The sequence below is a fragment of the Candoia aspera genome, chromosome 2 (genome assembly GCF_035149785.1).
Source record: "Candoia aspera isolate rCanAsp1 chromosome 2, rCanAsp1.hap2, whole genome shotgun sequence".
Taxonomy (NCBI): Eukaryota; Metazoa; Chordata; class Lepidosauria; order Squamata; family Boidae; genus Candoia; species Candoia aspera.
The window spans coordinates 16,202,204-16,227,438 of NC_086154.1; the positions used below are offsets into that span (position 1 = coordinate 16,202,204).

The 25,235-nt window shown below is 48.6% G+C and overlaps 1 protein-coding gene and 1 long non-coding RNA gene across 2 annotated transcripts in view; both read right to left on the bottom strand.

The window, feature by feature from the left end:
- The window catches only part of LOC134492206 (uncharacterized), a 313,653-nt gene that overhangs the window by 21,330 nt on the left and 267,088 nt on the right, over positions 1–25,235 (bottom strand). The gene's annotated exons all lie outside the window — the stretch shown is intronic.
- On the bottom strand, positions 9,995–20,940 carry LOC134492204 (killer cell lectin-like receptor subfamily B member 1B allele C). The gene is given in 6 exon segments (XM_063296394.1): positions 9,995–10,173; positions 14,138–14,250; positions 15,733–15,887; positions 17,735–17,884; positions 18,807–18,908; positions 20,816–20,940. Coding segments are annotated over 6 exon segments (741 nt in total). The 5' UTR covers positions 20,898–20,940; the 3' UTR covers positions 9,995–10,034.

Below are 25,235 nucleotides of genomic sequence, written 5' to 3' on the forward strand. Positions count from 1 at the left end.
CGACCGGTCCTCACACTTACAACTCTTGCAGCGTCCTTGGGGTCACATGATCACAATTTGGGCGCTTAGCAACTGGTTCGCATTTATGACCACCACAGCATCCCGTAGTCACAACTGACATTTTCGACCTTCCCAGCTGGCTTCTGGCAAGCAAAATCAATGGGGAACCACATGATTCACTTAACAACCATGTGGTTCGCTTAACACCACCATGATTTGCTTAACAGCTACTGCAAAAAAGGTCGTAAAATCAGGTCAGGTTCTCTTAATGACTGCTTCACTTAGCAACCAAAACTCCAGTCCCAATTGTGGTCATTAAGCGAGGGCTAGACCCAACTGACAACAACAGGTACCACAACCAGCCTTAAAATTGACAATGAAGATACTGAAGTGATAGATAACTGCTGCCTTTTAGGACTGCTTATCAACAGTAAAAGAACCAGCAGTCAAGAAATATGCTGGCGATCAATACTTGGCATGGTGGTAATGAAGACCTTGGGGAAGATGTTCAGATGCTGTGACAGATCTGCATCTTCAGAGATCAAAATCATGCAGGCAGTGGTTTTCCCTGTAGCAGCCTATGGAAGAGAAAGTTGGACTCTGAAGAGGCAGGACAGAAAGAGTCTCGATGCTTTTGTATGTTGGTGTTGCAGAAGCTTCCTGAGAATACGTCACAGTGTGACTGATGGCTCTTTTATGTCTGGGGGTGTATGTGGCTTTAAGCAGAATGCTTGCCACACAGACAGAGAGACCAAGGTTTTTTTTGTTTCTTTTACTACGCATATTTTCAGCACAGGGATTTGGAGAAAAAACAACAGCTGTTTATAGCAGTGTGTCCAGACTTCCCAGTAGAAAGCTCTTTCTTCTCTCCTACCTCTTGACCATCTCCAGAGCTTTCTCTACCTCCCTCCCAGAGCTATTTGCTAGCAACCATCCACTCTGTTCCTTATTGTCATGAGTGCCGTTGAGCTAAAGTAATCAGCGCAATGGCACTCATGACAATGACAAGGAAATAGGTGAAGGGGTACAAGTTAAGTAGCCATCAACCCACAACGACTAACGGCTAACAAACAATAGATAAACGGATCACGGAGCCACCCAAGCCATCAGCAGCAATACCACGGGGATCGCCCAGCTGAAAGCAATCAGCAGAAGAATGAAAACCTGCGGATGGGCGATCCTAGAAACCCTCAACCAATGGCAGGGCAACGCATGGGACAAAGGGGGGTGACGTGACCGAGAGCGAGGGGGCGCTGACCGGCGCGGGGTATTTAAACCCCGCACCGGCGCGCTCCTGTCACTCTCAGCTTTTTCTAACAACGTTGTACCTATCCTGAAATAAACCAGAGCCTGCTTTGCAACCCAGTGTCTGAACGTTATTCAGAGGTAGGCAGCGCATGACATAAAGCTGAGAGTCATAAACTCAGCCTCGCCGAGCCCCACCGGACGACAACGAGCCGCGGGAGGAGTAGACGGCGAGAAGACCAGCAAGATGAGGCCGGAACGGCGCGGGCAAGGAGGGCGAGCCGCGCGGCAAGAGACAGAGGAGGACCGACCGAGGCCAGAGGCACCGCGGACTCCCGGAGCCATGGACGCCCGCCCCACCCGACCCGAGCCTCAGCTCCAACCCCAAGGGGAGATGGCGACGGAGGCAACCCGACCGCGGGAGGGAGCAGCACGACTTCCGAAACCAGCGGAGGACCCCGCGCCCCACATCGCACCCCAGCAACGGGCGTGGAGCGACAGCCCCACGGTGCTCGACACGGAGGAGGACGACGGAGACACCCATCAGACGGAGGAGGAAGCGGACCCGCGGCGGAGGGACGATGAACCCCCCCCCCCCGAGGACGCGGCAACGGAACCGGCCCCAGCGGCGGTGCGGGCTGTGGACGAGGAGGCACGAGCTGAACTCGCGGCCATGCGGGCTCAGCTGACGGAACTCCGGACCATGCTCCAGGCGCTTATGCCCCCCGCGCCACCCAATGACGTCCCCGCACAAGCCCACACCCCGAGCGAAGCACCGAACCCACACGAGCCAGCGGAAAGCCAGCAGACGGCACAGGCGGCCGACACCACATCCCGGGAAGCGAGAGGCGGGGCCGCGCAAAACGCCCGGGCCCCAAAGGACTTCCCCATCTTCTTCGATGGGACCCCCTCAAAACTCTCGTTTTTCGTCACCAACGCTAGGGAGTTCATGGGGAGGCACGGACACTCCTATGACTCCGAGGCCGACAAGATCGGCGCCGTGGCAATCAAACTCCAAGACAGGGCGGCGGACTGGTACGTCCAACTGTACGAGTCCAGCTCCCCCGCCCTCGCCACCTTCCCTGCTTTCATCAACGAGATGAAAAACTATTTCGAAGACCCCCTAGCCAAAGTACGGGCGAAAAGCGCACTCCAGAGACTTAAACAGGGCGCACGCACGGTCCCTGACTACGCCCTGGAGTTCAAAGCCCTCGCGGGAAAGGTCTGCGACTGGTCTGAGACCACCCTGCTGGAAATCTTCAAAAAGGGGCTCAACCGCGACGTTCTCCAATGGGCCCTCTACCGCGACGACCCAGAAACGTTACACGGGTGGATCCACCTCGCGGGGAAAGCCGAACACGCGCACCGCACCTTCCTTATGACAACCACGGAAGACACAAACTACGTCGGGAAAAAGGTACCCGCACCACACGGGGGGATGGCCGGCCCCATATACCCTAAAAAGAAGTTCAACCGGGAGCCCTGCGGGAGGTGTGGCAAATTAGGGCACAAGACGGCGGACTGCTTCGCCAACCGACCGCCGACCAGCGCGCCCAAGCCCGCCCCGAAAATTAGCCCCAAACCACCCAACCCGGGGCCGCCCCCTCACCGCCGAATGACCGTGGCCACAGCGACACCGGAAGAGGGCTGGGACGCTTACTGGGGAGAAGAGGACAATACCGACCCCGACCAGCCGGCGGGAAATGCTCCCCGCTTGCCCTGAAACGCGTGGCGAGGCAGGCGGCGGGACAGCAACGCGAACCACCTCAACGAAACGACAAAAGCTCCGTAATATTGGCAGCAATTCAACTCTCTGCCGGCAACGGAGCCACCACGGCCGCGGCACTAGTGGACTCGGGGTGCTCAAAAAACCTTATCCACCCCGACCTAGTCGCCAAACTCGAACTCCGCTGCTTCCCCCTCCCCACGCCGCTGGCATTCCACCAGCTGGACGGCTCCACAGCGGGGGGGAAACCAGCCACGCTACAAACCGAGCCGGTCACCCTGCAAATGGGCACTCACACCGAGCGCACATCGTTCGTAGTCACGCCCATCGGACGGCCCATTGCAGTCCTGGGGATGCCATGGCTCGCGAAAAACAACCCGCGGATCAACTGGGCGACCCGCACCTTCACATTCGGCGACGGCGAGTATCGAGCACCAGTACCAGCTGGCAAAAGCAACCCCACGGTAGGACGAGCGGAGGCGACCACACAAGACAACGCCGCTACCACTGCAGACCTACCGGAACAATACGCCGACTTCTCCGAGGTCTTCGGAGAAGCAGAGGCAGACCAACTACCCCCCCACCGCAAGACGGATTGCCGAATCGACCTACTGCCCGACGTCCCCCTACCTAGACCAAAGATCTATTCGATGACCCCGAAGGAGATGGCAACCCTCCGGGAGTTCATCGATAAAAACCTAGACAGGGGATTTATAGAGCCAGCATGCTCACCGGTCGGAGCCCCCGTCCTATTCCGGGAGAAGAAAGACGGGACCCTACGGCTCTGTACCGACTACCGGGGCCTAAACGCGGCTTCCCTGTCCAACAAATACCCCTTACCCCTGGTGAAGGACATGCTCGCCCACCTGTCCACGGGCAAAGTCTTTTCCAAATTGGACCTGCGCGAGGCGTACTATCGCATCCGAATCAGGGAGGGGGACGAATGGAAGACGGCGTTCAACTGCCCCCTAGGCGCTTTCCAGTACAAGGTACTGCCCTTCGGACTCGCGGGGGCCCCTGGGGTGTTCATGCAGCTCATCAATGAGGTACTGCATGAACATCTGTTTAAAGGGGTCCTGGTCTACATCGACGACGTCCTTATTTACACAAAAACATACGAGGAACACGTAACCTTAGTCAGGCAAGTCCTCGACAAGCTCAGAAGGGCGCAGCTCTATGCAAAGCCCACAAAGTGCGAGTTTCACAAAGACCGCCTAGACTATTTGGGGTATCGAATCTCCGGGGACGGCATCGAGATGGACCCCGCAAAAGTCGAAGCGGTACTAAACTGGGAGCGGCCCCGCAACAGACGGCAACTACAGAGCTTCCTGGGATTCGCGAATTTCTACAGGTCCTTCGCCCGGGGGTTCGCTGAGATAGCCCTACCCTTAACGGACCTCCTCAAAACCAAAGGGGTGGGGGACACCAGACGCGCCAAGAACCCAGGCACAGTGCTGAATTGGACTCCCGCGTGCCAGACCGCATTCGACAAGCTGAAAGCGCTGTTCACGACGGAGCCAATCCTCGCGCACCCGGACCCAGAACGGCCGTTCGTGGTCCAAGCCGACGCCTCAGACTTCTCCCTGGGAGCCATCCTCCTACAAAAAGACTCCACGGGGCTCCTGAAACCATGCGCCTACCTGTCAAGGAAGTTCTCCGAGACAGAGAGGCGATGGCACGTCTGGGAGAAAGAAGCCTTTGCGGTGAAATCGGCACTAGAAACATGGCGTCACCTACTCGAGGGAGCCACCCAACCATTCGAGGTCTGGACGGACCACCGGAACCTCGAGGCCCTACGAACGCCTAGACGCCTTAGCCCAAAACAGGTCCGATGGGCACAATTCTTCAGCCGCTTTGATTTCCAGTTGAAGTTCATGCCGGGCAAGAAGAACTTCCTGGCCGACGCCCTCTCCCGGCTGCCCCAAGACGAAGAGCCCGCCCCAGACACCATTGGGACGGTCCTATCCGCCTCGCAACTGGGGATGGCCGTGACCACCCGAAGCGGCGCACGGAGGCAGCTCGACGCTACGGCGCAGCCGACGGCGGGACAACCGGCGACGGAAAGAAGGCAACCGCAACTACCAGGGGGAATGCGCACGGACCTCGCCGCCGCCCTCAAAACCGACCCCTGGTTCCTGGCAAACCCCGACAAGGTAACGATGGCGCAAGACCTAGCATGGGGGGAAGGCAGAATCTACGTCCCGGACTCGCAACGCCAGGCGATCTTGCATAGGTCACACGACGCCAAGCAAGCGGGACACTTTGGGTTCCTCAAGACCCTACACCTAACACGGCGGCAATTCTGGTGGCCCGCGCTCAGGCGAGACGTAAAAACCTACGTGGCGTCCTGCCCAACGTGCGCTCGGGCCAAACGGGCACCAGGCAAACCCGCGGGGCTATTGCAACGGGTGGCAGAACCCTCCCGCCCATGGGAGGAAATCTCTATGGATTTTATAGTGGACCTCCCACCCAGCCAGAAGAAAACGGCCATTTGGGTGGTGAAGGACTACTTCTCAAAGCAGGCCCACTTCATCCCCTGCACGTCAGTCCCATCCTCTCAACAACTAGCCAAACTCTTCCTCATCCACGTGTACAGGCTACACGGATGTCCCGCACGTGTGGTGACCGACAGGGGCACACAGTTCACCTCCAAATTCTGGCGGGCCTTCTTGAAGCTGACGGGGACCCAACAGGCCCTGTCTACGGCTTGGCATCCGCAGACGGACGGAGCCACTGAGGTTCTTAATGCCACCTTAGAGCAATTTATACGATCCTATACGAACTACCACCAGGACGACTGGGCTGAACTGCTCCCGTTCGCCGAAGTCGCATACAACAACGCCGTCCACACGAGCACGGGAAAAACCCCGTTCGAAGTAGTCTCGGGGCGCGACTTCGTCCCCATACCGGAGCTACCTCAACCCCCGGAACCCCAGGTGGACGCCAGCGACTGGGGACGGAAGATCGCGGAAGCATGGCCAGTAATCACGGCGGCGCTGAAGGAGGCACAGGCTGCTTACAAAGAGCAGGCCGACAAGCACCGGCGCCAACAACCGACGTTCCAGGCGGGGGACATGGCCTATCTCTCCACCAAGTTCCTAAAGTCAACCCAACCCTCGAAAAAACTGGGGCCTAAGTACATCGGGCCGTTCCGAGTCACGCAAATAGTGAACCCGGTAGCAATACGCCTGGACCTGCCACACAACCTCCGGAGGCTCCACCCGGTGTTCCACACCAGCCTCCTAAAACCGGCAACCACCTCCCGATGGCACCCAAGCACGCCTCAGCCCGCACCGCTTATGATCGACGGGCAACACCACTTCGAGATAAGGGACATCCTCGACTCACGCAAGCAACGAGGAACCCTACACTATCTGGTCAGGTGGAAACACTTCCCCCACCCGGAATGGGTGGCGGCGCACAACGTTAAAGCGCCTGACCTGACCAGAGCATTCCACCGGGCATACCCCGACAAACCGCAATCAAGGTCAGCAAAACCAACCCCCCCCCCCGCAGGCCTCCCCCCGCCTCCCGTGCCCCAAGGGAAGGGGCCCCCCCCAAGCCCGCGACTTGGGTGGACCTTCCCCCCCCCGGGACTCACTCCCCCCGCCCCGGGCCCACGGGGTGGTGACAAACGATCGCCAGCACCCTCCCCCCGCCCCTTGGCCGCGGGGGAGTGGCAAGCAAGTCAACAGGGCAACCTGGGGGCAACGCCCAGGAGACACAACAAAGGCGACGCACTCCAAATAAGCAAAAAAGGGCCCTACCTGGAGCTGAGCAGCACCCGACCAGCCACGCCTCTCGCCTCGCCGAACTGAGCCAAACAAACAGGGTGTGGTTGGAGCATGCGCACGCCAGGTCAGAACCCGAGCATGCGCACCATGGACACACCCTGGGAAGGCACGTGGTAGAGGGAGGAGCAAAGGGAGGGGCGACAACTACTCCGGCGGGAACTTTGAAAAAAAAAAAAAAAAAAAAAAAAAAAAAATGGCGTTTTGACAGCTCCATGGGGGAAACCCAGAAACCCGGGGGAGAACACTATTCGGAAAGGGGGCAGTATGTCATGAGTGCCGTTGAGCTAAAGTAATCAGCGCAATGGCACTCATGACAATGACAAGGAAATAGGTGAAGGGGTACAAGTTAAGTAGCCATCAACCCACAACGACTAACGGCTAACAAACAATAGATAAACGGATCACGGAGCCACCCAAGCCATCAGCAGCAATACCACGGGGATCGCCCAGCTGAAAGCAATCAGCAGAAGAATGAAAACCTGCGGATGGGCGATCCTAGAAACCCTCAACCAATGGCAGGGCAACGCATGGGACAAAGGGGGGTGACGTGACCGAGAGCGAGGGGGCGCTGACCGGCGCGGGGTATTTAAACCCCGCACCGGCGCGCTCCTGTCACTCTCAGCTTTTTCTAACAACGTTGTACCTATCCTGAAATAAACCAGAGCCTGCTTTGCAACCCAGTGTCTGAACGTTATTCAGAGGTAGGCAGCGCATGACACTTATCTACCGGCTCTCTTTCTCCTCTTCCCCCCCACCCCCCTTAGCTTTCCACTGAGAGAGAGAGAGAGAGAGAAGGGAATCCGCTGAATATTTTGGTCTGGGCTTAAAGCCTTTCTTTGCACTTCTTTCAGCCCTTGACAGTCATCCCTCGAAGTTGACACTGCGGGATGTACCTTCCTCTGGGCTTTGTGCTCAGCCCATCCCCGTCTGAGGCTTCTGGGAGGGCGCCAGGGGTCCATCTGCAGGCAGCCACCTCTCTCTGTGCCCATCTGCCTTGGGTTTTGGGTGAAACACTTCCCTTGGTCTGGGTCTTTGCCTTTTTTCTCCCCCTGGGGCAGTATTTCTCAACCGTGGCAGCTTGAAGACACGCCCGGGCATGCCAGCTGGGGAACTCTGAGAGTTGAAGTCCACATGTCTTCAAGTTGCCAAGGCTGAGAAGCACTGCTTTGGGGCCAGGAACCGGCATCTGCACACTCCAATGGAACAGCACATGCCCAGCAATGGCTCTCTTCAGCCACCAACTTTCTGTACAGTCACTGCCTTGATGCATCAGAGGAGCACAGGCTTAAATGTGGCAACGTATCTCTCCATCTTTCTTCTTTCCCTCCCTCTGTCTCCCCTTACAGCTTAAAACAGCAGCACATCTCCCAGCAACTGAGGAGGTGGGTTCCCCCCCCCCAGGGCTTTAGACCCCAACACCTATGTCCTGGGCTTGGCCAGTGACCATGCTGCCTCCCTCTGCCCCACAACGGTCCTGCCTAGCAGCTCATCTGCCCTCCTGACAACAGAACCGCATCCCCAGGCTGCTCCTCACACCAGCCCAGTACCAGCCAGCCTGGCCACGACCCACAGAATGCCACAGGCAGCCGAAAAAGCAAACCGATGGATCATCAAACGAATCCACCCAGAGTTCTCCCTGGAGATGCAAATAACCAGGCTCAGGTTGTCCTACCTCTGACACATGAGGCTAAGACCCAGCTCTCTGGAGAAGGCTCTTGTTAGAATGTTTTATTTCTTTACCAGGTTCGCTTCTGAGCCAGGACCAAAGAAACAGGTAGTTGCATGAAATTAAGTTCTTTAGTCTTCAACCAAGAGCGCAGGGCCCCCCTCCTCACAGCCCATTATATACATTCCATTCAACTCCTCCTTTAGAAGACCACCCCTTACTCAGTTACCCATACTCCACCTTAACCTCACTCCATATTAGGAACTTCCTCCTTCACTCCACCTTAACCTCTGCTACACAATTACAGAGCACTGTAAAATGAATCCTGCCGGGCACGTGCAAGTGGCTCGACCAGTCTGCCATTATCTGCGAATCAAAAGCTCTCCTGCAGCGAGCATCCCACAAGGGTTCCATGAATGAAAAGTGCATGGATTTTCCAGAAGGGTTTCTCTCTTACTTCCGTATCCTTTCTGGCTTAAGCAAACTTAAGGGTTCATCCGAGGTCAAAAAGTTAAGAAAGGCTGCTCTACATCAGGGGTGTCCAGCCCGCGGGTAATGTGGGCAAGGCAATACTTTTCTCCCCCCACCCAGAATGGTTTACCTTGGACGCCTTGGAGGCAGACTTGACTCCTGAGGAGATGCCCGAATTAGTCCCTGCAGTTTTCTCAGCAAGATTTTCGGACGTGGCTTATCCCCGCTGCTGGGGGGCGGGGGGTGGTGGGACACTGGCCAATGTCACCCAGCTGGCCTCGTGCCTCAGGCGGGCCCTGCACTTTCTCAGCGGTTTCGCCCTCACAGTCTCCAGCCCGGTGCCTTAACACCCCAGCGGCTCTCTGTTCTTAGTCACGGGGAATACTGGAACCAATCAAAGCACTCAGCCGCAGCCTCGACAGCCAGTTGGGTCCAGTGGTTAAGGCACGGGGCTAGAGACCAGGAGTCTGTGAGTTCTAGTCCCGCCGTAGGCATGAAAGCCGGCTGGGTGACCTTGGGCCAGACCCTCTCTCTCAGCCCAACTCCTTGCAGTTGTAGCCTAGCCTCCCCGCGGGGCAACCCGGGCAACGCATCTGGCGGCTGGACCTCACAAGGATTTCGCAGCAAGAAAAAGCAGCATGAACACCCAACTGCTATGCCATACGATTAAAAAAAGAAAAGAAAACCGCAGCGTTCTTACATTGCCTCGTAGTGGAGAGCAGAATACCTCCGTCGTGCTGGATCCGAGGCGGGGTTTATGCGAGCGACGGCAGTCGAGGTGTGTCAGTGAGAAAGCTCCGCTCTTTTTGACACATAATTTCATCACTTATTCAGAAACCACTCTAGGAAATTTATTTAAGCTGGTGCACTTCAGGAACACATACAAGAAAAGCGCCGTACGTAACAATTCACAACTGTTGTTAAGAGAAAGAGGACACATTACCCTGTAGATAGTTTGATGATAACATCCCGACCCCCACCTCCCGAAACTGTTTTAAGATGTTGGCGTCCGTTGCCTGAGAATATAACGCCGCCTTAATGAACCATTTCCATACTACTTCACACAAACCGCCCCCTGCAGACCTGCTTATTCCAACACCAAGCTTTGCAGAAGAGCGCCCAACACAGAATTTCAACCCAAATGATTATTTACATCCAGAGCTTCTGTCTCACAAATCGACAAGGAGAGAGTAGTGCAGGCTTCAGCAATAACGCTGTGCCCGTTCAACATCCCGCAGCTGTTTCCTAAAAGCGGCCCCAATTCTTGCAGCCTGAAGAATAAAAGAGATAATTACCGTTTTTACAAAGAGCCCGTCTTGCTGCCTCCTCCCCCTCCTCCGTTTTATTAGCAAAACAGCCCTCCTCCCCGCTTTGTTCTTGGCTGGACTTTTCTATTCCACATAGCCAGCCTTTCAATATTTATATGTTGATAAAATATAAACGATATACATCTTTTCTTTTAACTTTCCTCCAGGAGCAACAACGGCCCCACCATCACAACCATCACGATGTTGTGTGCAACGTCAAAAAAATATATAAAGGAATCTCAAACCAGTGTTGGATGTGTGAAAAGGAAGAGGGGACCTTCTATCATGCATGGACCTGTGAAAAAGCGGAGAAATTTTGGGTGCAAATCCATACAATGAGGCAACGATATTGCGGATTAATATTACAATGAAACCAGAAGTGTTTCTATTGGGTTTAATGGACATTGAACTAGAAAAGAAATATGGGAAATCAATACTATACTACTCTCTACTTTGCCGGAGAGTGCTTGAAACTCCAGCGCATAATCCGACACTGATCTGGAGCCTTGAACCAACTCCCTTAGGGCACTATTTCTTGAGCCTCTGCCAGTCGAACTTTCACACGTCTCCCCCCCCTCCCGGCTCCGTCCTCTCTCCTTCTGCTCCCTACTTGGGGAAGGTAAGGAGGCTTTCTTTGGAGGCCTGCTCGGCGGGGGCCCTCCCCCCCAATATTTCCGTTGCTTTCCCTGTTTGTCTATTGGGGGAGGGGGTGTTGGGGACGCGGAGGTGTCAGGAGAGTCACTACCTTCTTCACCTCCCGTCTTTTCCTTTTTCTGAGTGTCCCTGGTAAAGGTTAACTTTGCCAACAAATCCTCTATGGATTTCATCCTCGCCTCCAGCTGCTGGGATTTCTCCGTCTCCATCTCCGTTGGTGTCACTGCTCTCGTCTTTTTGGTGATCTGCATGGTCGGAAACAGCGAGGAATACACCGGCTTGGCTGGGGCTGGTGGTGACCCATACAAGGGTCCCTCCGCCTTCTTGACTACCACTGACTTCACTGCCTTCTCCGTATCACAACTGGAATCCGTTGCCTCGGAGAGGTCATCCGACCCTGGCGTGAGAGTCCCCTCTCTCCGCGGTCCCATGGGCTCTCTTTCCCCACCTCTGGAGAGCTGACTTTCCCCCGAGCCAGTGGTTGAGGTTGGGGCAGTTTCAGTCATCGCTAATTAAACTCCTCACAGGAAACTGGATGGATGCTAGCGGACTGATATTAAAGATTCTCAGCTTTATGTAATGATTGCCTATTCCAATAAAAGGAGTCTCATCAGTAATTACTAGAGAAAACTAATTTATTGAATGAATAGTATGCAAAGTACGAAGAAAGCTGAGAATGAGCAAAAGCGCGCCAATTACAAACTTAAAAAGCCTTGCTCCCGTTGCGAACCCTCCCCTCAGGCTAGCATAGCAACCACCCACCCCAGACGCTAGCAACCGTTAGAATCGGCCTGAGAAAGTAACCTTGAACAGCAGAGATAACCCAAACATACATTCCAGAAGATCACAAGTCAGCACAAAGGAAATTTACCAGCGTGGCTAGGCAGGCACGCAACTGCAGATATGACATGTGAAACGTTACGAGGAACCATAAACATCGGAACGGGAACATGACATATATATGGTAACAGCAGCAAGATTATTGTATGTACAGAGATGGAAAAATAATGCAATACCCACAGTGGGAGATAGGATTGTAAAATTGACCAAGCTTGTGGAAATGGTGAAGCCGACCAGTTTGATCAGGAAAAAAAAACAATAAAGATCTTTATGAAAGACTGGAAATCTTATTTGGATTTTTGTCAAAAGAAGACTGAATGTGGTTTCCTCCTTGGGACTTCCCTGATTAGGGGACTGTTCTCTGCTTCATTGTTTGTCCGGTGTTATTTTATCTGGGCGTTGGTTGCTGCAGGGGATGTGTTCTGGGCTTTTTGTTTCCTTCGTAGCTATTATTATTACTATTATTGTCTCTTTTGAATGGTGAGTAAATGTGATTTATCTCTATGTGTCTATTGATGGTGAGATCTTTAGACTTTTACCGTATTTAAAAATTCTAATTAAAAAATAATTAAAAACCAATGCTGTGTGAGATATATTGGGCTGAGAGACAACATGGCAGGCACACCTCACCCTGGGAGCTTCCATGGCTAGGGTGGACTAGCTGTCTCCCTGGTTTTAGCCCAGCACTTTAACCATGAATGAACACGAGCTCTTGAATTTTGCCTGAATGTGTATAATGCTGGAGGAAATCAGAATGGCCTTTCTTGAAAAAAACTTACAGCCTTGTTCACAAAATACTGCAAAAACAATGTTTCTCTCCTACCTCATCCCAAAGGTTGGGCACTGTTCCCGCATGACTCTTGTGATGAGAGCTGCCCACAAGTGACACTTTCTAAAAACTTGTTCAGTGCTATGAGATCTAATGACAAGGATGAGTGATGCATACTTGGCTGCTAATATATTCATAACTGAGAGTTTAAGGAATGCTTGTGCTGGCATCTATAGGTGTGTCAGTGGGGGATCTGAAAGGATGCATGGATACCAAATGCCATGGTGTTCGCTGAGAACCTGGATTACAGGACAACAGTATGGATGCATGTTAATGTGTTAAGGATCAAGGTAACTATCTTTGACAGTGAAAATGGAACGAATCTTTGCAAGTTATTCAGAAGGCCAGAGGAAGTTGATAAAATTTGTGCACCTCAGCAGAATGTTCACAGAGGATGGGAAAGGGGCTGGGTATAAGAATGTGCTTCTGCCCCACTATTCAACTTCAGGTTACCAATCGAAGATAATATTTGTAGCTCAGGGTTGAACTGTGGAGTCCTCGGGGCTCTCTGAGCCTTGTTGTTTTCTTGCAGACGTTTCATCACCGTAGCACACAAAGACACCAAAGCCCTCCAGAACATCTTAAGCAAACTAAAAGACCCAGTAGCCCAAGAAGAAAAAAGCAGGAGTCATCTACAACAGACAGTGCAAGGACTGAAACAGCCACTATGCTGGACAGACAGGCAGAAGAGCAGCAGAGGGCATCCATGAACACCAACTGGAAGTCAGAAGACACAATGAGAACTCCTTCACCTCACACCACATGGACAGACTCAACCATAGTTTCACCTGGGAAACTGTGAGCATCCTAGATCAAGCCAAGTCCAAAAACGCTAGGGAATTCCTGGAAGCCTGGCACTCAGACCAAGCAGCCATCAACAGGCACATAGAGGTAAACCATATTTACATACCATTCAAAAGAGACAACAGAAAAGCCAACAGACCAGAACACCTCCTCTCCTTCCCAGCAATCAACACCCAGATATGCAAAGGATTAACACCAGATGAACAATCAAACCCCAGTACACAATACACCCTAATCAAGGAACTATTAACTCAGGCAATCAACCAAGCAGCAAGCAACAGCCCAATCAAGGAGCTCCCATGGAGAGAACAACACCCCCACCAACACAAGCAGGGCAAGCCACAGTGTATAAGCTGAGAGCAAGGCCCACCCCCTCTTTGCACTGAAGATATTGCCTGGTCTGGCAATGAAACATCTGCAAGAAAACAGCAAGGCTCAGAGAGCACCAAGGGCTCCACAGTTTCAGGTTATTTTGGAATCAACTCACCACTTGTCAGCCTTGCAAGGTAGTTCAGACAAGAAGCACACCCAGAAGTACTAGCTGTATCCTTATTGTAAGGTTACATGAACAGAATCTTGCACATCTGAAAGTACATTTCTCCCCCTTCACCTTTGCCGTCCAAGAAACGAGGGAGGGTCCCTTCTGAGACATTTGCCACACCCACGTTCCTTCTGCGGACTCAGCTGCCGCTCGTCTGGCCGTTGTCTAGTCTATTTCCTCAGAAATGACCTGCTTGTTGTTTAGTGGGTGGAATTGTCCACTGTAAGCTTTCAACAAGAAGTCTAGGAAGAAATACTCACAGTTTTTCATTCAGTGGGGAACCATCAACCCACATCCACTCTCTTGCTGGAAATGTTCCTATCAACCCAATCCATAGCAACTGTGTTTCTTCAGAAATACTCTGAATAAAAGTCTGTTTTAAAAGCATTTAATTAGATGTTGCTGAACGGTGAAACCTTGATTTTACTGACTGTCATTCAGCGGGCTTTGGATGCAACAAAATTATAGTTCAGACCCCTGTATCTGAAGCAGTCCAGACAAACGATGTAATTTACATCATTTCTATAAACGTGCAGTATTTGCATTATCAATAATGTAAATGCAGATTTAATGGACATTTGGATTTCAAAGACACCCTTTCCCTCCAATTGCTCAGTAAAATTGAAGGTTGGGTGTATTGAAGTAATTTATTTAGGATGCTTACTGTCAGGGCAGCCACGCTTCGAATAAAACACGGACTCACTTAGAGGGTCTAAGGATTTCCGGTTTTATTGAAACGGAATGCATGCAGAGAGAAAGACGGGAATGGGGGTGTGGTAGCAGGGTGCCCTGTTTATACTTTGGTGGCGGACCTTGCTCTTCTCCACCCCCCGTTGTCCCCAAGCTGGGTCCGGATGGTGCTAGCGCCGGCATCGCTCTCTGATGGGTTTTCTGGGCTATCTCCAATGTCTTCTCTTTGTTCCTTTGCCTCCGTCCGGTGCAGGTGCGTCCCCCCGGGGTAATAGGTAGGAGTTCCCCCGATCCGTTGATAGTCCCATGTCCTGTTTGAGTTGCTTTCCTATTATCTGTTGATGGGTTTTGGATTATGTCTGCTTAAGGGATTATGTGTGTAGTTAATGGGACAATGGCTGACCCTTCCTCTTTTCCTGATGTGCATGTTCCCCGTTGTGATGCACTTATGCCTTGCAACGGGGAACATGACACTTACAGTGAAGACATTCCAGAATTATCATAGTAACCGTTTCTTGGAAATAGTCCAGGGAAATGTGATGCAACAGGACAGCCAGTTTGGTGTAGTGGTGAAGGTGCTGGACAAGAAACCAGGAGACTGTGAGTTCTAGTCCCACCTTTGGCATGAAAGCCGGCTGGGTGACCTTGGGCCAGTCACTCTCTCTCAGCCCAGCCCACCTCACAGGGTTGTTGTGGAGAAAATAGGAGGCAGGAGCATTATGTCCACCGCCTTGAGTTATACAAATAAAGGTGGGATGTAAATCTAATAATAAAAAGCATTTGCTGAAATATGAAGCCATCTTTCTCAGTACCACCCTCGTGCTGAGGGTGCTCCTCAACCATTCCTTATCCAACCAGAAGGAGTTATTGAGTGGGATGTACAGGTCTCAGTGCTAGGTCTTCTACTCCTCAACATCTTTAGCAGGGGTGTGCAGCTCACGACACACGTAAGAAAGAGGCGGAGTTTCTTTCACACAGTCGCAGCTGCCACCTTGATTTTTTGTTCAACCTTCCTTCCCGCCCTCCCATGGGCATCTCTGTGAAACCTCAACTGCTAGTCAATTTTTTCATTCTCTCTATAAAGGAAGGAAGTATGAGCTTTGTAGTTCCTCTAACAACTCCCTTTTCACCTCCCTTGGCTTCCCCAGCGCAAATCTTGACCTACGATTTCTTCCTGTCCCTTTAGCACCAACATCTGAGCACCTCTGGCTCTGCATTCTTCCTGGCTTTTCTTCCAAACCCCTGCTTCTTTTGAAACCCAGTAGCATTTGCCATCATGGTAAGACCAGTTTCAAGGACAAAAGTGGCATCTGAAAGTCTCTGAAGACCAAACAAAAAAGACACATTTTTGTTTTACATGTATCAAGCCAGACACAAAAACGGATGTGGTTTTAAGCTGCACAACAGCCATTCATGCATTTGCCACCACGGTGAGTTATATGCAGCAATTAGACTTTGAAATATGTAGAGCTATATATCCAAGTACTGAAACCATCTCAACTTTTTTGGTCCCTCTTGCAGATGCTAAGACCAAACTAGATAAAACAGGAAAACCTTTTAGGGGCCTGGCTTTAAAAGCCTCTTCCATGGTGTCTTAATGCATGTTCATTTTTCTTCTTGTCCAGAATTCAGAGGAGGAAATGATTCTGATTCATTATTTGTTATCTTTTGATATTTTTTCACTATTATTCTTGCCATTCTTATACCTAAGAAGTGACAGTATGTGGCACTACCCAAATTTAATGAACCCAGATAAGCAAAGCTGTCGTTTGTATTCTGAGTTTGCTAACATTTAGGGTTTTTCATATATATATATATATTATAACAGTATTCTATTTATTTGCTGAGAAGTGTAAAACATCAGTTGCCAAATGGATATTATCAGACGCTTGTCTACTTTTTATAAAACCAGGCTAATATGGGTGAATTATCCACAGTATTTCTTTCTGTAGCCTCCTGGCTAGTGTTGCCATTAATACTTTTGTTGTTGTTTATTCGTTCAGTCGCTTCCGACTCTTCGTGACTTCATGGACCAGCCCACGCCAGAGCTTCCTGTCGGTCGTCAACACCCCCAGCTCCCCCAGGGACGAGTCTGTCACCTCTAGAATATATTAATACTTTAGCATCCGCGTTAAGCAAAGTTACTGGTCTACAACAGGCATGTTTAGTGAGGTCTTTCTTAGGTTTTAATATTACTTTAATATAGGCATTATAAAATGATGGAGGGAATATAAAGACGATTAAGTATTGACTATAAACCTCTAACAGTATAGAGGCCAATATATCTATGAAAGTTCTATACCATTCAACTGGAAATCCATCATGTCTAGGTCTTCCCCTAGTTTCATACACTAGGTTGTATTGTCTTTATAGCAGTAATGGATCTACAAACAATTCTTTAAATGCCTCCTAGAGGGTTAACTCAGTGGCAGAGTCTTCATTCATTCATTCATTCATTCGTCTTCAAAGAGCAATGTCCCTCTTGATATATTCCACAAAATAAGGATTGCTCGTTAGAAAAGTTATCAGATATCATATAACTTATAAAGTTTAAATTTGAGAGCAACTGGAATGTGGTCCAAGATTTCACTGAAACTGAGGAGTCCACAACCGAATCTACCAAAGCAGGAGAAATCAAAGGATAACCAAATTTAAAACAATTTTCAAGTGCCTGGGGGGGGGGGGAAGTATATTCTCTACATTTTGGATTTTAAAAGTGTCAAATTGCTAACTTAAATTCCAATATGTATAATTGTAATATTTATTGATTCTGAGAAACGGTAACCACTTTTTTTAGAGAAAAAATATTTCTATCTAGCTGAGAATCTTGGATTAAGTTAACATGACTAACACAGATTACATATTTATAGTTTGCGGAATATAGTTAAGGAAAACATCGCCGAAATATTTCAGGAGTGTTGTAAGTGGGGCCATAGAAAGGGCCATAATCTGGGCGATAAGAGATTTTAGTTGTCTTTACTATCAAGAAAATAACATATCCTTCAGTATCCCAATGCTCATATCCTCATCACTTGTGGAAAGGCAAGTGATGGTTACATCTCAGATCTTCCCAACATCCACATAAGATAAAGCCTTCACAAAATGCAGAAGACTGGATGTGACAGGTTCCTCATCCTTATCTCACTGGGAGAGAATACTGGCATTACCTGTTGAGCTAACTGGGACTGGCTTACACAAAAAGGTCTGCAAGGGAGAGACAGCGTTCCCCAGGCTGTGCTTAATTTCTGTGCCATTGGTGGTCTCCTGAGAGTCAACAGATGTGTCAAAAGCATCCTTAGATTGTCTTCTCTGAAAAGCTTGAAATAAGAACATTCAGACAGGGGATAAGTAAATGGAGGAAAGGGAGGTATTAGTATCCTCTTTTCTTTTTCCCAGCCCATTCTCCATCCTTTCTCATTTATTTAGTCATCTGATCAAAATTTAAGCTACTCTGGACATTCTGTAGGCTGAAGAGTAGGACTGAAACACTTGAAATAAATAAATAAATAATAAAATAAGGAAGATGTAACACTGGCATCCAGTGCTCAGGTGACCAGGAAGGAGCAGGAACAAGCATGACTTGGATTTAATAATATAATTTGAAAGCACAGAGGATGTCGAAGTCCAGATGGCAACTGTGACTCACAATCCCTTCCCTTTTCTGTGTGAATCGATCACATGGTTGCAGCCACCATCTTTACTTTGGTGACACACACATACGCCCATGGAAGCAAGTGATGTCATGTCCATCGTTTCATCATCACACAAAAGGTATGCAGATATCATGGTACATGTGACATTCTAGATGATATGTATCTATGATTCCTTGAATTATTTTGTAAAAATTACTCTGAATGAAGCCATTGTAGCTATACAAACAGAAGAGCCTTTTATGTCGCTTGGGATAATTCTTTTCTGTGCCATTAAATACTGGCATTTTGTCAGCCCCATTAGATGAATGAGACTGGGAAATCAACTCCACAGGAAGGCTAAAATAACTTTTATTGAGATTGGCTATGATGACAAGTTTGCAAGTCTGATGGTGCTATACCTTCTCCTTCTTGGAGTTTGGTGAAACAGGGAGCTATCTGTGAGCTGCTTCCAAATATGATCTGGCTGCTCTGGACTTAAAAAACACTTCACCTGCATACCTTCATCAAGGTCACCTTCCTAACTTTCTATACCTTTCAATATACTCAGCGGTGTAGGGCAGAAAGGGTTGAATCTACAGCTACTCACCATAGATACGCAGCGCTATCATAGCTCCTACTAAAAGGCTGATCAAAACACATCCAGCCCCAGTCATGATCCAGCGATAACAACGATATCTCAGCAGGGTATCTTCAAAACAACCAAAGGATGGAAAAAAGAGGCAAAGTACATTTGTAACGATCATCAAGATTGTGTTTCTCTCATGGAACATTAATAACTTCCATACCTTCATTGAATTAACCAGGACAGTATCACTTTTTTCCCAGAGCCAAAGACAGAATCTTTCTTTCAACACTTCATGTAATTCACATTGTCAGTTTGTAGCTATCAGCCTAACTTATGACCCACCTTTTACCTAAGAAGCTGAGGGAAGGCTACTTGGGATTTGTGTTGTTACTACCACCCTGTAAAATCCTCCCCACTCCCACATTACTCCCAAACCAAAGAGAATGAGAAATGAGAATTTGCTATAGTTAGATTCCTGAGTCTGCCTATAGGCCAGAATTTCCCAGGTCTTTATTGATGCTCCCTTTGAGTCTTCCTTTGCTATGATTTTACAGTATCACCAAAACAGCCTAGCCCAGGGCTTCTCCACCAGGGTTCCGTGGCACCGTCAGGTTCCACGAGAGGTCACTAAGGGTTCCCCGGGAGATCACGATTTAGTTAAAAAATTATTTCCAATTTGAGCAGCTTCACATTAAAGAGGTAAACTTCATTCTCTATTTTTAGTTTAAGAACACTGTTAGTGCATATATACAGACCTACCCATGAAATCAATATAATAATTTTGTAACTTCTGGCCTATATTTGAGCCTGAATGTGCAGAGGTTCCCCAAGGCCTGAAAAATATTTCAAGGGTTCCTCCAGGGTCAAAAGGTTGAGAAAGGCTGGTCTAACAGCCCCACATCTATTTCCTGCCATCAGAACATTGTCTATAACAATGATTATTTGTTGAGTTCTTGGTGTTCACTGAGCTTGGTTGGAATGGGTGCTTTATGGCCTGTAAGCACATCTGAGCATCGCAAAACATCAACCCACCTGTCACATGATTGCATTTTGGGTGCTTGGCAACCAGCTCACATTTATGACCAGTTGCAGTGTCCTGCAGTTGTGTGATTGTGTTTTGTGGCATTCTTTGCTGTTTTCTGGCAAAGAATGCCATTGGGGAAGCTGGATTTGCCTAACCACCACCATAAAAATGGTCATAAAATTGGGTCCAGTCACATGGTGACTTGACTTATGACTGCAACAACTTACGATGGAAATTCCAGTCCCAAATGTGGTTGTAAATTGAGGACTACCTGTAATCCCTTAATCCCAATTTGCATATTTGGAAGTTTACCCTGCCTTGGACAGACCATCCAGACATTAGGTAGTCATTCAGAGGTAAAATATTTTCTGTCTCCTCAGCTATATCCTCCACCATTCTAATATGTGAAATTGGGATCTCACTGCTTCAGTGGCTTTCTCAATAGTAGCTAAACATCAGACTTGCATTTTCCCCAAGAATATAGCCATGGTTGCTATCAAATTGAAGCGGCTCAGAAGAGGAAGACCACCAGTCTATTTCCTTTGTGAACCTCCATAAAGTATCAGAACACATGACTGACAAAAGAGCTGAACTAGATAAGCAGGTCATATTTATATACTTGTTTTGGATGTCTTCTCAAAAATCCTTCCAGGAGGGCAAATAGCAACTGGCCTAAAATCAGCCACTGAGCCTCATGGCTAAGAGGATTGAAGCCCAACTTTTCCCAGTCCGCCTAGCCCAGGGTTTCTCAACCTTGACAACTTTCTGGGAGTTGAAGTCCACACATCTTAAAGTTGACAAGATTGAGAAACACTGGATTAGTGTAACAATGATTTCCTAACTGCAGCAATCAAAAATATTTGGCAGATATGACATTCAAACAAACAGAAAAAGGAAGAAAGTAGACAGGAGCCATGTTGTTGTGTAAAGACCCAACCTTCTACTAGTGATGAGGGGCCTCATGAACCCAACTTTCTTAATCTATTTCAGATAAAATTTTATTTACCTGGTTTCAGAGACATGGGGATCGGACTCTGCTCTTTTCTGGCTTGGATGTTAAGTGCCAAGTAGCCTTCCTCTTCCTCCATTTGACAAGATGTTCTTCAGAGTGCCCTTTGAAGGAGTGTGTGTGTGTGTGTGTATATATATATATATATACACACACACATATATGCACAGAATGCTTTTCTGAGCCTGCAGTTCACTCTGTGGAAGAAGCAGCTGGACTGACCACTTCTGGTAGAGAAGGAAGAGAGGAAATGAGGCCTCTAGCTTGACCATCTCTCAGCACCTCTGCTCCACTCTTGATGGCTAAATGGTGCCAATGAGTTTGTTTCCAAAAAAGGCTGTGAGGGAAGGTCACAGGCGTGCCATTCACTTCATTTTTCCCCCTGCGAGAAAGCAGCCAATAAATACTGTATCACCAGACTACAGAAATGTACAGACCTTGCCATTAATGTCCAGCTCTATCTGTCTGAAGAATGCAAGGTGAAAGGTGGAGTTGTTAAAGGCTTTCCATGCTTCAGCCAAGATTAAATTATCTCAGGGTGAAAGTACCCATAAAGAGAGGAAATCCAGACCTCTGCCTCAGACTCAGACCCTTACCGTGCTGATTCTAAAGGAAAAGAAACATTTGTCAGGCAAATAGATGCTTCTAATAATGCAGTCTCAACATTGCATTGGCTTCTGCTTTCCTTTTTTGCAGCAAAAGTATCACAGTGATGATTCCTATCCAGCTTGTGATCAACCATAATTTTATTTATTCATTCATTCATTCATTCATTCAATTTATATTGCCACCCATCTCAAACCAGTGACTCTGGGCGGCTAGCAATAATAAAAACAATCATACTATAAAACAATAAAAACAATAACAAAAATGAAATATAAATATAAATATGGCTGAGAGATCTTAAAGCCATTGGTGTTAACATAACCATGAAATGGGGCCCTTCCCACACTCAGGGCCCCAAGCCTGGGCACAAAGCCAGGTCTTCAAGGCCTTCTGAAAAGCCAACAGGGTCTGGGCCATCCTAATATGAGGGAGGATGTTCCAGAGGGCAGGCGCCACAGCAGAAAAGGCGCACTGACTGGTTTCTGACAGCTGACATTCCTGCTGGACCAGATTGGATGGGTAGAAACAACTGGGAGAGGACGGTCCCTCAGGTAACCCAGTCCCAAGCCATGAAGAGCTTTAAAGGTAACAACCAGCACCTTGAATTGCACCTGGAAACACACCAGCAGCCGATGCAGCTCCAAAGCAGTGGTGTTACGTGTGCTGAGTAGCTGACGCTATTTACAACTGGGCAGCTGCATTCTGTACCAGCTGAAGCTTCCAAATGCTCTTCAAGGGCAGCCCCATGTACAGCGCATTACAGTAGTCCAGACGGGAGGCCATGAGTGACTGTGAGTAGCACCTCCCAGTCCAGGAATGGGTGCAACTGGCGCACAACCAGAAGGTGTGCATAATTCCAACATCCTTAGAGTTTTGCCAAGCCAAGAGGCCCCATCCGATACCTGTGGATTTTATTTGTTTTTCCCTAAGTTAAGGACTCTGCATTTGTCCTTGTTAAATTTCGTTCTATTACTTTCAGCCTATGTCTCCAACCTATCAAGATCATTTTGAAGGTTGTTTCACTCTTCTCGGGTCTTAGCTAACCCATCTAGTTTGGTGTCATGTGGAAAGTCGTTAAGTATTCCTTCCTCCTCTTCATCATCAGATTATTAATAAATCATGGAAGAGTACAACGGCTTTGCAGCACCTCACCCATTCCTCTTGGGTGAGGAATGATCAACGAGCCCTCTTTGAGAGTGCTATCTAAACCAGTTATGAACATGACCGCACATGTTAAATTGTCTGGCACATCTTAAAATTGCCAAGTTTGAAAAACATGGTTTACCCAGACCATCAATGCCTTATGTTGCGATTTATCCAGCCAGGGATATTTGAACCCATTCCAAGTCTGTAGGCATTCCCTGCTTCAGCAAAGAATCGTTACCTTGTCGTGGTGCTGGAGCTTCAGCACCTCAATGATGCCATGGGCTAAACCTAAGAGACGGCTTTATACATGGACTTCACCAGAGGGACAGCACCGAAATCAGATTGACTACATCCTTTGCAGCCAAAGGTGGCGGACATCTATACAGTCGGTAAAAACAAGACCTGAAGCTCACTGTAGTTCAGATCACGAACTTCTTCTTGCACAATTTAGGATCAGACTAAAGAGATTAGGGAAGACCCACAGATCAGCTAGATATGAGCTCACTAGTATTCCTAAGGAATATGCAGTGGAGGTGAAGAATCGATTTAAGGGACTGGACTTAGTAGATAGGGTCCCGGAAGAACTATGGACAGAAGTTCGCAACATTGACCAGGAGGCGGCAACAAAATACATCCCAAAGAAAGAGAAAACCAAGAAGGCAAAATGGCTGTCTGCTGAGACACTAGAAGTAGCCCAAGAAAGAAGGAAAGCAAAAGGCAACAGTGATAGGGGGAGATATGCCCAATTAAATGCAAAATTCCAGAGGTTAGCCAGAAGAGATAAGGAATTATTTTTAAACAAGCAATGCGTGGAAGTGGAAGAAGACAATAGAATAGGAAGGACAAGAGACCTCTTCCAGAAAATTAGAAACATCAGAGGTAAATTCCAGGCCAAAATGGGTATGATCAAAAACAAAGATGGCAAGGACCTAACAGAAGAAGAAGAGATCAAGAAAAGGTGGCAAGAATATACAGAAGACCTGTATAGGAAGGATAACAATATTGGGGATAGCTTTGACGGTGTGGTCAGGGAGCTGGAGCCAGACATCCTGAAGAATGAGGTTGAATGGGCCTTAAGAAGCATTGCTAATAACAAGGCAGCAGGAGACAACGGCATCCCAGCTGAACTGTTCAGAATCTTGCAAGATGATGCTGTCAAGGTAATGCATGCTATATGCCAGCAAATTTGGAAAACACAAGAATGGCCAGCAGACTGGAAAAAATCAACTTATATCCCCATACCAAAAAAGGGAAACACTAAAGAATGTTCCAACTATCGAACAGTGGCACTCATTTCACATGCCAGTAAGGTAATGCTCAAGATCCTGCAAGGTAGACTTCAGCAATTCATGGAGCGAGAATTGCCAGATGTACAAGCTGGGTTTAGAAAAGGCAGAGGAACTAGGGACCAAATTGCCAATATCCGCTGGATAATGGAAAAGGCCAGGGAGTTTCAGAAAAACATCTATTTCTGATTTATTGAATATTCTAAAGCCTTTGACTGTGCGGACCACAACAAACTGTGGCAAGTTCTTAGCAGTATGGGGATACCAAGTCATCTTGTCTGCCTCCTGAAGAATCTGTATAACGACCAAGTAGCAACAGTAAGAACAGACCACGGAACAACGGACTGGTTTAAGATTGGGAAAGGAGTACGGCGGGGCTGTATACTCTCACCCTACCTATTCAGCTTGTACGCAGAACACATTATGCGACATGCTGGGCTTGAGGAATCCAAGGCTGGAGTTAAAATCGCTGGAAGAAACATTAACAATCTCAGATATGCAGATGATACCACTTTGATGGCTGAAAGCGAAGAGGAACTGAGGAGCCTTATGATGAAGGTGAAAGAAGAAAGTGCAAAAGCTGGCTTGCAGCTAAACCTCAAAAAAACCAAGATTATGGCAACCAGCTTGATTGATAACTGGCAAATAGAAGGAGAAAATGTAGAAGCAGTGAAAGACTTTGTATTTCTAGGCACGAAGATTACTGCAGATGCTGACTGCAGTCAGGAAATCAGAAGACCCTTAATCCTTGGGAGAAGAGCAATGACAAATCTTGATAAAATAGTTAAGAGCAGAGACATCACACTGACAACAAAGGTCCGCATAGTTGAAGCAATGGTGTTCCCAGTAGTAACATACGGCTGCGAGAGCTGGACCATAAGGAAGGCTGAGCGAAGGAAGATCGATGCTTTTGAACTGTGGTGTTGGAGGAAAATTCTGAGAGTGCCTTGGACTGCAAGAAGATCAAACCAGTCCATCCTCCAGGAAATCAAGCCAGACTGCTCACTTGAGGGAATGATATTCAAGGCAAAACTGAAATACTTTGGCCACAAGACAGGACACCCTGGAGAAGATGCTGATGCTAGGGAGAGTGGAGGGCAAAAGGAAGAGGGGCCGACCAAGGGCAAGATGGATGGATGATATTCTAGAGGTGACGGACTTGTCCCTGGGGGAGCTGGGGGTGTTGACGACCGACAGGAAGCTCTGGCGTGGGCTGGTCCATGAAGTCACGAAGAGTCGGAAGCGACTGGACGAATAAACAACAACAGGTATTCCCTGGCTGTTTCTGTTTCGCAGTTGCCTAATTCTGTCCCTTTTTCCACCTCTTATGTTTGTCCTGTTTGATTTACAGATTTTCTCTAAGATTTTGATTCTCTTGC